This window comes from Melospiza georgiana, chromosome 15, assembly GCF_028018845.1.
Source record: "Melospiza georgiana isolate bMelGeo1 chromosome 15, bMelGeo1.pri, whole genome shotgun sequence".
Classification (NCBI taxonomy): domain Eukaryota; kingdom Metazoa; phylum Chordata; class Aves; order Passeriformes; family Passerellidae; genus Melospiza; species Melospiza georgiana.
In genome coordinates, this window is record NC_080444.1 from 8096640 (window position 1) to 8109171 (window position 12532).

General features: G+C 39.9%; 1 protein-coding gene across 1 annotated transcript; it reads right to left on the reverse strand.

Moving 5' to 3' along the window:
• Nucleotides 1–340: 340 nt before the first annotated feature.
• Nucleotides 341–1459, reverse strand: LOC131089953 (neuropeptide Y receptor type 6-like). The gene has a single exon (XM_058034984.1). The coding sequence runs from the start codon at nucleotides 1457–1459 to the stop codon at nucleotides 341–343; it is 1119 nt and encodes a 372-aa protein (XP_057890967.1).
• Nucleotides 1460–12532: the final 11073 nt, after the last annotated feature.

Here is a 12532-nt window from a genome sequence, read left to right on the forward strand (position 1 = left end):
TGTTTAGGAAGGACAACCCCACCAGTGGCTGAAATGGAAACATTTTTATTGGAGTTAAGGTAGCATGCCAGTGACTTCAAAACTGGATTAAAAAAAGTAAGATGTTAATACTGTTTGTAATTTATTATGATTGATCTTTAGGGCTGTTGGAAGTGGTTTTACCAGCATTAATACTATCATAAAGTACCTGCTAAGACTGTGCCTATGGGAGCATAATCCTGGTTTTGCTGAACTAAATGGCAAAGACCTCCTCTAAACTTGGTGGCAACACGACCAAGACCTGCAGGAAAAGGCCATCTGCAGCAAAATACAGAATTTTGGAAGCTGCAATTAGATTATTTTATATATCCACATGGGGATTATTTAACTTCAGAGATCCCTTAGATGCATCTGTTTGCAGGTTTGAAAGGGCAATATTTTCATATTCCTCTTGTGATGCTGAACACCTGCAGCGGTGAGCTAGCACTACCAAATCCTTCTGAAAGTTCCTGTTCAGAAATCCATAAAAGATGGGATTGATACATGTCGAGATCATGGCCACAAGGTGGCAGATTGTAAATGCCAGGTTGTGATTACAGCTCATTAGTGCCTCGTAGTTCCAGTCAAAAACCACATTGAATATATTGAGAGGCAGCCAGCAAGCTGCAAAGGTCACCACGATTGACACCAGCATCATATTGATCCTTTTGTTTTCACTCAGCCTGTTCTCATTCTCTCTCATCCTGTCTATTTTACCCCTCCTCCTTCGAAGACACACGAATATCCTGAGATAGCAGATAAAAATAAAGCCCAGTGGGAAGCAGTACTGGAAAACCAGCAGGCTGGTGGTGAAAATCAGCCTCTCTGTAAGAGATGGCCATGCCTCGATGCAAGCCACCTTGTTCTTGTAGAAATCACTGAGGAAGGACAAATGTTTGAAGGGCTCATCTGTTATTTGGTGGAATACTAAAAAAGGAGTGGATATGATGAGGGAAAGCCCCCAGATGAAAAGAATTCCCCAATAAGCATGTGAAATATTGGGCTTCCAGCCACGGGGGTTCACAATTAACTGATATCTCTCAATAGCAATGAGTACAAGTGAGAAAATGGAGACTGAGACAGACAGGCTTTGTATGAAAGAGCCAATTTTACACATTGCCTCCCCAAATATCCAGTGGTCCATTAAGGTGTATGCCACTGTGACAGGAATGCACATGATACAGATCAGGACATCTGATAAAGAGAGGTTGGCAATCAAAATGTTGGTGACATTTTGAGCTTCTTTCCGTCTCTTTATTATAACAATTAAGCAAAGATTTCCAACAAGCCCCACCAGTGTAACCAGTGTGTAAGCTGTAATTAGCAAGAATTCTGCAAGGGAGGAAAGGTGGCATGTATCAAAGTTCAAAAACTGGGAGAGGCTAATGTTAGAGATAGTTTGGTTCAGGATCTCGCTGGGGTGCTGAACAGCTTTATCCATCCTGAAGCATCTTCCAACCTATGGACAAAACCTTGCATTATTTAGAATGTAATGCATTTAAATTTTAAATGTATTTAAAATCACCTTTGCGTGGAGATTTTCACAGCAGTGAGTACTGTGGGTCTATCATAGTCAGCGTCCTTAAAGTTTGGAGCGAATCTAACATGATTAATTAGAGAACTGGAAAAGCAGATGGTTATCAGTGGGTTTATGCATCCCTGCGGAAGGAGGTTGGTGTCACCTCTCTGAGGTTCTGCACTCTCAGTGCTACAGACCTATAACTGATGCACAAGAAACAGCTGTGATAGCAGCTCTGACTGAACTTGAACAGACACTCTCCCACAAATCCTCTTTTACCAGCTGAGGATGAAGTTTGCTTTTCAGAATAAAGTATTCTAAGATCTGTCCCTGCTGAAGATTTAAGAAGGTTTAATGGATTCCAGTGAGGATAATCTGTTGCTTTTGTATTACCAGAAAAGAAGAATTGGGTCCTGCCATCACTCTGCTAGCTTAGACATCACACTTAGATTTTCTTTAGAACTACAAAGCACTGTGAGTTAATACACTCAATCCTCCTGAATTAATCAAAGTTATGTGTGCTTGAGATCAAATGGCATTCAAAACCTCTATGAATGATAGCTAAAAGGGAGTTTCCTGTTCTACTGATGCATTGAAGATAGTATGTCCTTTTTCCTAGATCTGACCTGAGAAAAATGTAAACAAAATAAAGCTCACATTGTAGTTATACAGAAAATAACTCCTCTTTCAGCTCTAACTTAAACAGGAGTCAAGCAAAAAAATCTGGGATTAGAACAGTTCTGTGGTTTTAAAACTTATATTAATGGGAAGAGTTATGTTCAACAAAACATCTTGATGGGTTTGAATTTATCACTGAGTGCAAAACTTAATTTAAAGGTTCACCAGCTCTCTGGCCAGAAAGGGGTTATTTCCAGCCTGAGAAAGGAAAAGCTAAGTATGAAAAGAGGCATTTTAAAATTTAAAAATGGATAATTGATGTATGTTCTACACATATATCTTTCAAAACTCAAGTTTAACTCACCTTAATTGCCCTGTGAAATTACTGGAAAACTAGCTGGAAGGAGATCATTCTTCACTCCCAGTAATGGTGTTGAGAGCCTGTGGAGAAAGGAGAATGAAGAAGCAGTGGGAAGTTAGAGGATACGCAAAAAGAAGGAGAGATGGGTGGATGTTTTATTATTACTAGAAAAAGATCTGCAGATTTGTCAGCCCTTTCACAGAAATGGTTGCCATTATTTAATCACTAATGATTCTTAAAAGTTTGGTTGCCTGTTGCATAATTAAACACTAAATCCAGGTTTAAACTGGAATTATGATTCTGTAGTTGTTTTCCTACCGACAGTCAAAGAATATTCCAGCCAGAGTTATATCCTGGTTTGCTTTATCCTGATACTTTTCTTTGACATAAGTTTGGGTGCTTCAAATTAGGATCCTAAAAAAATCTCCAAAAAACACCATGCTCCCCTTTGGAGCATCTATTACCACTTTCATTCTGATTAAAATAATCTTTTCAATCAGCTTATTCAAGTGGGAAGTGGCTGTAGATAAATGTGACTGTGTGTGGCCCTGACATCCCAAAAATTACTTGAATTGTGGTCAGGGCTAGCACTAAGCCCTGTAGTCTCCCTACAGAATGTACCTGGCTTGGTTAAAGCTATATTGGGGTACAGGAATGTGCTCTCTGTTTACAGAGTGACAAAAGTATCTTCTGTCTCTTTAAAAAGGAAAAAAGCTCAGAAGTAAAAAAACACCTCATAAGACTTTGGGGACTTCACTTCAAACTTAAGGGTAACCAATTGGACAGGAGCTAAGTCTCACTTAAGCAATTTACTAGAAAAAGAAAGAGAAGAGAACAAAGAAACTAATCACTTTTGTGAGGTGTTTTACCAGGAGCAAGAACCTCTTGCACCTGGCTCAGTTTTTTTTCTGTAGAGTTTTGTTATTTTGCCTTTTATTAAAACTTTTCTGTTTCCAACACTACCACAGAAGCTCTCCTGCTGATTTTCTGCCTCCTAATGTAGCTGAGCTATCTTGGGTGTGATATAAATCTCCAAGAGCTTATAAGACCTGGCTTGAGGAGACCTTATATCATTGGGGAATGACATGGAAAACTGTACAATCCTGCTGCAAAAACTACGGAATTCTGGAGGCTCTGATAGATTTTGCAGTCCCTTGCAGGTGTCCCTAGTTCAGCAGGGTCAGAACAAGAGCTGGGTACTCCACAGTGTGCCCACCAGGCTGCACAAACTGCTCTGCTCCTGAGGCCAGGAGAGAGGCCAGGGACTGTGACTGACTGCCACGTGCAGAGCCTGATGGTGTGGCTGGGTATATATATATACACACATATATATATAAATCACAAACAGACTGAAATACATGAGAAGCAGCCCCTTCAGGAGGGCCCTGTCACCCCCTTTCCCTGGGGCAGCACTGGCTGCCTGGCTCGGTTTCTCACAGCCAAGGCTGTTTGTGCTGCAAGGACAGAGGCACTCAATGGCAGATTGGCAGCTGCTCCCCGATGGGATTTGCTGCCACTTCAGAAGGATGAGGATCTAAAGCCTGGCTGCTTTGCCCAGGGGTGATCTGTCTCTGCAGTGCCTGTGGTGTCCACCTGGCTGGCACAGACCTGATCCTTCAAAGACAAACTCTGCTCTTCCCTGCTTTTTATGTGAGCAGGAGAAGCTGTGGGGGACTCAAAAGGCCACGAGGCTGAGCCAAGTTTGTAATATTTTATGCACTATTTGCTAGGCTTGTTTATTTCTCCGTGGATGCACAACACAGTTTGATAGCAAATTCTGAGTGTCCTCTCCCAAGAATTCAGGATGGTAGAGCTTCTCTGGCATTTGGGAAAAGTCTCTGTACTGACCTAACCAGTTCACTTGCTGCATCAGTTTGAGGCACACTCTCCATCTACACTGTCCTTTTCTCAGGAAAATGTGCAATTTCTTTTCATTCTTTGGTTTGTGCTGGGAGTTAAAGAGTGCAGTCTTTAGTACACACCATTCTGTGAGGCAATTTAAACATTTCCTTGGCAATAAAACAAATCCACCTGTCTTGGTAAACATCTCATAGCATTAAAAAATAAGTTACTCGAATATTTACTACAGCATGTTGAACTATATTGTAATATATATTGGCATTTTTTAATCTAATAAATAAATGTTATTGGAATCAGCATCCTTGGATCACAGCTGATACCAGAATGGAAGTGTTTAACAAAAAGAATTAATTGCTTCAAGCCCTAATCCATGCATTTTGGAAAAGATTCTCTACCACAGTAAGAGTTTAACACTGTAAGATATTATAAACCCCCAGTCTTGTTTCATTCCTCTGTCTACAGAAACATTACTGAAATGTTCATAAGCAAAAGAAAGGTTTAAAATAAAATGAGTTTTAGAAAGGCTTTCTTTCCTAAGTATTTTCTTACCTGTGTTAAATATTAACAGTCCCATTCTTTCAAGGTGACCAACAAATGTTTCAATTACAAACCTTAAGTTCCTAAGTATTGCACAGATAAAATGTGGAGGAAAATTTACATTCAATTTTAAATATAGGTTATAGAGAATAAAATAATGCTTTATAAGATATTTCAGTAACTTTTGCCATAGTTCCATTGATTTTCTGACTTCTTACCTGATGAAAAATTCAAGTCATATCCACACTGCTTTAACAATTTTTCTTTTCCCCCAGAGCCAGCAAACACATCTTCTTTCTGTATGAAAGAGTCCAGAGCAAAGCCATGTCTCCTAAAGCCACACTTAAACTCTCCTTCCTTCTGTGTGTATCAAAGCCCAGATCCCCACTTTGCAGCAGTGCTGAGGCTGCCAGGCTGTGGGAAGGCAGCTGAGGAATAAAACCAGCTCTGGAATCCAAGAGGAGACGAACAGCAGTGAGCAGGGAGGAGGAAGGACCAGTAGTCATGGGGATGGATTTTCCTCCACTGTGCTGCTTCCCTCCACCCTGTCAAACACCTTATCATGCAATTTCATTTTCAATTATTTAATCTGTTCTCTAGTTCAAATGTTTTCCCTCTGCAGGGTTTCATACATAAACATCTGCAGATGGCATGTTGCTTTCTTAACTGATACAGCAATACACTGAGCTGCTTGGAAAGAGCATGCACATGCTATTAAGTGTATAATTTGCTTTATTGCAATTAAGATAATCAGATTTTTATTATAAATCTATATTTTAGCTTGCACTCCTCAGATAAAACCAGTATTCCTGAAAAGCAAGGCATGGCACCCTGCACTAGAACATGGTGAAAAGGGGCTTTATTTTTCTTAGTGTTTTTTCAGTAGGAGTCCATATGTTTTGTAGACATGTTTATAAAATAGGCATTCAGCTTACTCACTCAATATTTAGAATGAACATTTATGGAGTGGGAAAGGAACTGCTTTTCTTAGGATTTGCAATCTGGGAAGTTGCTCTATAAACTTGCATTTTTACCTGGGTCCACTTAACTTTCAGTATTTCAGTCAGTTTTTTAAGAGAATGGTTTTTCAAAAAGCAGTAGGATTTTTGGGATGAGCAATACTGATGCTGTACTGAAGTGCAATTCAGAACTAATTATCTAAAATATAGTTGGTTGTCATTCTGTAATATTTGAATAAAATAGGTGCAGGGGGGAAAGAGCCTTTGTGACCCTGTGACCAGATGAACATCCTGCTTTTCATGTATTTGAGTCTATTTGAGATATGTTTGTCCAGATTTTTTTTTAACCATCTGTGAGATCTTGGATTCAAGTGCCCAATTGACTGCTAGGAAGACTGCCTTAACACCTCCCCATAAAACTTCCTTCTCTGTAGTTTAACCCAGTGCTTTTTATTCTAGGGATGGCTTGGGAATTCTGATATTTTCAGAAATGTGAATATATTTTTCTAAAGCATTTCTAGAGCTTGCTGGGTTTGATTATGTCAGTATTACTATAAAAACAAAGCTTTGCCAAACAATTTTAGAAATTCTGCTTCTGGTTTTAGTGTAACCCCAGGAAGTTAATCAGGACCTGAACATGCAATGTGATAGATAAGCATCAGAACAGGCCATAAAAATGCATATCTACTTATGAAGCAAATAAGTCAATAAAATTAAAAGATGTTCTGATTCTATTTCTAAATTTCAAAGGTCATTTTGCTTATTTACACATGCCTCTGTTTCCAATATAATTCTGCATGCAGTCCTTCATTTGTGGAAAAAGTGGGGTCTTTAACATATGATCCATTGCTTTTTACAGTTGTATCAGCCTGCTGCCTCGTGTGGACTTTATTGTGCTGTAAGCTGTTGTGAATTAGATCATATCCAGCATCAGAGGCTTGTGGGTGTAGCTGCTCCTGGTGTGTTTAATCCTGATGTCAAAGGTATGTGTGCTGAGTGGGACCCATGGCTCTGGAGGAGGGATCACAATGTGTTTTTTCAGCCAAATGCTGGAGTGTCTGTTTGCAAAAAAGGTTAATGGATAGCAGAATTGTATTTACTTTTTATCAATGGTCTTGTCATTTCTAAATTGCTCAGTATTAAGTGACAGGTGAAGTGCCATAATAGGTTTTTAAACTTAAAGTTTGTAAAATAACTTGTGTAGCATTGGCAATAACCTGCTGGTGGAAAATAACATTTAACTCCTCAAATAACATTCAACTCCTAAGTTCACCCTTTGCTCTGGCATTTACATGATTCCTTGGCCAGCAGGAATCTTTGCTGATGGTTGATCACTCTCAATTTTTGCTTTTGCTTAGTTGTTTCTCCTATGTCCCTGTGCAGTCATCCTTGTTTCTGCCTGTTGCATTCTCCTTCTTCAGAAAGCAAGATCTAGTAGAGATGTACATGTACAATTTCTCAGCTTCCCACATGAAGGAATTCTTTAACAGCAGATTGGCCAAGAGCTGGTGCAGACACCTGTAACATCTCTGAAGGGTCATGGAATCACAGACTGGTTTGGGTTGGAAGGGACCTTAAAAATCACCCAGTTCCAATGGGTGGGATACCTCCCACTAGATAAGGCTGTTCCAATATCCATCCAACCTGGCCTCGGACACTTCCAGGGATGGAAGTCACTTCCAGGACACTTCCAGGGATGTGGCAGCCACAGCTTCTCTGGGTGATTTCTTCCATTGACTCACCACCAATACAGACAAGAATTAGTCCCCAAATCCCACCAGACTCTGCCCTCTGTCACTACAAAGCCATTCCCTCTTGTCCTGTCATTCCAGGCCCTTGTCCAAAGTCCCTCTCCAGCTCTCTTGGAGCCGCTTTAGGCACTGGAAGGACTCTCTGAGGTATCCCTGGAGCCTCCCCTTGTCAGGCTGAGCACACCCAGCTCCCCCAGCCTGGCTCCAGAGCAGAGCTGCTCCAGCCCTTGGATGCAGCACTGCAGGTGGGGTCTCACAAGAGTGCAGCAGGGAGGAAGAGCCCCCTCCATCATCCTGCTGGTCACACTGCTCCTGATGCAGCCCAGGACAAGGTCAGATTTTTCAAATGCACTTTGCTGGCTCGTGTTGAACTTCTTATCAATCAACACCTGCAAATCTCTCTCCTGGATTATTGCTTCCTAATAAATACTGTTCCTCATAGCACTTCAAAGAGGCATAGAAAAGTAAATAAGAATAATTGGAAATCTCATATGTTAGTGTTGGATGTGCTGGTTAATGCCATAAAAGTAAGATAATAAGCTGTGATGGAGGAAAAACACACTCCCCTCACATTTTCCTGTTCTGTGGAGAGATCAACAGCCCAGTAAGGGATTCTCAGTAAATAGCTCATAATGTGACCAAACTAGCAACAGCTAAGTATGCACTGGGACTTTTTCTCCACGGATGTACATGTGTAAGTTGAAGCCCTGCTCCATGACTCAGAGGTTTTTTCCTAATTGGAAATAATTGCCACAAAAATAATTCATGTTCACTACCTGGAGTTTAGGTTTCACTTCATTATACTGCACAGCTCTAAGGGACACCTTTGCAATATCCTTGATGCCTGGTCTCAATTTGGATTCTCAATTAGCTCATGACTAGAATGAAAAGTCAACTGTTTAAAAATCTGATATAACTATAAATGAGTTACTTATAATAACATATTAATTCTTAAAATTGTGTCATGCCATGAACTGTTGGCTAATTTCTGGAGCTTATTCAGTTGGCATAGAGCTGAGATGGAGATGAATAAACTCCCTGGCTGAAAGGTTAGCATCTTAATTTTTTGGGTCAGCCAAGTTACTTTTCTCACTGAAAAAGAGATAAGATATATGAGTAATTGTAATAGGAGTGTGACTGCATAAATTCATATTTTATAATAGGTTCCACTTTCCAAACCCTGATTCAATTCTTTGTAGTTTTCTAGAACTTCTTCAAATCACTTTTACCAAAAGTCATCTCTGCCAAAAAATTAATTATTTCAATAGCTCACAGATTTGAGGGGAATATGACAATTTTTATTTGTTCTTTCCCATTCTAGAGTCTTTTCATAACAACACTGTGAGCACAAAACCCTGCTGTTCTCATGGCATGACCTCTTGCAGGGTCTTAATTGTTAATTAAGAAATACTTAAATAATCAAAAGGTTTTTCCCATTAATCTTAGTCTGTTTCAGTTTTCCAGCATGTTTCAAACTGTAACAAGCATTTTGATTTTCTGGATTAAAACCAGGAATTCTAGATTGCTATTTCTTGTCTAGAAAGTCTTACTTTACACCACCTCATTTAAGATTCCTTGAATAGCATGGATGTCTGTCAGCTAATTTCAGGCAGGTACTTAATGAGCTTCAGAGCTCAGCTCTTCCTGCTATGTTCAAACAAAGTTCAACATCAGTCATGCAAAAGCACCACAAACCCACTCCACAGAGGTTCTGTAGAATGAGAAAGAGTTGGAGTCTAGGAACAGCTAAGGGGAAAAAAATAAAAGCAAGTAGATTTTCATTTAATTGGAAAATACATAATGAAAATTTTGCAGGTGAAAAAGATCAGAGTGTGGCTGAGATTGTTGCTGGCTCCAGGTCTTCCTTTGGCAAAACTTAGGATTGGATCCTGGTCTGTCTCAGACTAAGATACAGTGAAAATTCTCCCCTCTCACATCTGTGACAGCATCACTACATTCTTTGATCCTTCACAAGAATCTTGACTTTTGAGACCGTATTTTGCTGCCTTGCTTTCATCCCATCACTTCAAATTATGGCCAGCTTTTATACAAAATTTTAGGAAAGAGAAGAAAGGAAATAATGAATTATTAAAGAAGAGGGAAAAGATGAAAGAGGAAAAGAGAAATTGAACTTCAGAGGGAAGGGGAGGGAGGGCAGGGTTTAAGGAAGAATGGTAACTTAAATCCAAAGAAAAGGATGCAAATTCAATTCTCTGATGACTTTCCACTTCACCCTTCACAAAGGTGTGTTTCTTTCTTTAGCAAAGTCCCCTTAAAAAGGGCTCCAAGAAGATTTTGTTTAACAGATAAACTTTGATACTACTTACTGAAGAAATAGTAGCTGTGGGTTATCATGTTACCTTTTTATCTGTAGGTTATCTTCTTTTGCATTAAGCAAATACAAGAGAGGGGTAGTGTTTTATTCCCCATCTGAATTTACACAAGGCAGAGATTTTTATCCTGAGGAGTGTCATGTTCAGACTTTAGGGGGGTGAAAGTCTGTCTAGTTGCCTCTCAGTATTTTTTAATCTTTTTCAACAAAAACCCCTCTCCTGGTCACTTCTAATTCATGAAAGTCTCCAAAGTAAGATCACAGGTTTGATGTTTATGCAGATGAAAGTGCAAACAGTAGTACAGAGTGAAAGAGAAACTTTCGCCAAAAAGGCAAGACTTCCCAAGGACAGCTGTACATCTTTCAGAAGTTTTTGCACCTGTAACTAAAGCAAAGTGCCAGGCTAGGAATGCTCATGGTGCTGCTGTATTTTTGCAATGCTCCCTGTGAACAACACAATTACACTCTGCCTGAGGTGTTGGTTTGGGTAGGACCGAGCCTTCCAAAAGTATAATAATTATCTCATTGAAATGATGAAAATAAAAATCTTTGCTTCTGTGTGTATCTCAGAGTGATGTGGGAAATTATGGTTGAATTCCTTGTATTCCCAACTGTTCCCACCTATATACAGTTAGAAAAATCTGGGTGAAATGTTTGTGTAGCTAAGGTGATATTATTACAGTTTTCAATGTGAATGCAGAACTAATCCAGCAAACAGTCTGCATGAAACTTCAAAATGCTTTCTGTCTGCTGAAAGGTCAAACTAAACCTAAGTCTAGAGCCTTGTACTATACCAAAAAAATAGTTAAACTCATTAAAAATTCAAGTGATACACATAAATTGCTTAAAAAAAAATCAGTGCCTGCCAAGAGTAGAAGCCAGAGATGTAACTAAAGATATTGAAGCCAGTTAAAGAGATATGACTTTGCGTTTATATGAGGGTTTAGATATTTATAACTTATGAACTACTTCTTACTTCATTATGTTTTTCTATTGCCCTTCATGCTATTTTCCAAAACTTAATTATTCCTTTTCCATCCTGGCAGTTTGGACCCATTAAATAGAGTGAAAAAGTTATGTTTCTTGAATGACAAAAATTGATACAAAGAATTCCTTAATAGTTTATTCTGCATCAGCTTTTATTGAGAATATTTGGTAACACAGGAAATTATGTTGGAAAGCTCAGCTCTCTCTCTGGTTTTCAATCGCTTAAGCAGCAATGCCCTCCTGTGGACTCTGGGTAGAATAAGTTCTTCTGAATAACTAAAAAGGTGTATGGATGAACATGATTTGGTTTTCCTTCTTCCTAACACATTAATTAAAATGTCCCATGAAGACATTTTATTTGATTGGCATTATTTGGCCAATGTTTCTGGTTTGAGAAACACATTTCCTCTAGGTAATGATACAGGTGGAGCTTTTATCTGAAAAAGCAGCTACTTTAGAAACTTCAGCTGCTGATTTTTTTATTCTATAGGTTGCTATGAGAATTGAAAAAATGTCACGCTGCATCTGCCTTGTCAGAAAGTGAAAAGCATGTATTTCTTTGGCATGACACTTTCCTATGGATTTTTATATCCATAGGCTGATATTATGCATTTACTAGTTTAGAGCAAAAAGCAGTTAAAAATTCTGTGGGAAGCTGCTGTGGCTGCTGCAGTGTTTCTGGTTTACATCTCACATTGAGGCTCATCTTTGCTTCTGCACTCACACTGTGGCAGCACCTGGGTCTTGTTGGCTCATGTAGCTTGAAGGATGTCTGGGTTTTGGAAGGACAGGTTTCTGCTAAGGAAGGCGGGAGCCTGTCCTGAAATGGAAAATGTAAACCTCCCCCCTCCAAATTGTTAAAAATTTGAAATGAAGGGTCTCTCAGGCAAAAAGTATGGGAGCAGGAAATAACAGTTCTTTAATAGGGAAGAAAATAAAAAGATAAACAATGCAGTAAGCCAAAACAACAACTGACAGAGTCAGAACTCAACCTGACACCCTGTGGGTCAGGGTGTAGGTAGCAGTGCAATTGGAAGTGTGGCTGCAGCCTTCCTGGAGTGTCAGGTGTGGTTCTGCTGGAGCAGGGATCCTGTAGAAAGATGCAGTCTCTTCCTCTGAAGATCCAGTGGAAGAGGCAGCTGCTGTTTCTGTGGGAAATCCAGTGGGGAAGCTGTGCTGGTGTTCCAGAATCTCAGATTTTAACCAGGTAGGAATGCTTGGCTCCTCCCTCTGGGTGGAACATCTCCCAATGGGATGCTGTAGTTCTTATCAGCCACGCAGTGACAATCAATAGCCTGTTATTAGCTGATGTGGAAGAGATAAGGAAAACTGCCCACTTAACAGAACACAACTGCCATCCAGATGGCAAATAGAATACAATTTGCTTGGCAATCCAGGACAAAGGAAAAGCACATTCCAGGAGCACAGAAAGGCACCTAACTCCTAGGAATGTGTGCACCAAGTGATGACTGGCTACCTCAGCAGGTGTGAATCCAGCAGAATTTGAGAGGACTGGCTGGAGCCTCCAGGCAGCTGGGGTGACCTGGAGGACTGCAGGTCTGTGGGGTGTGCAGGAGAAGCTGGTGTCCA

What these genes read in the sequence shown, in the direction of transcription:
- LOC131089953 (XM_058034984.1), bottom strand. Translation starts at nt 1,459, where the DNA reads ATGGATAAAGCTGTTCAGCACCCCAGCGAGATCCTGAACCAAACTATC.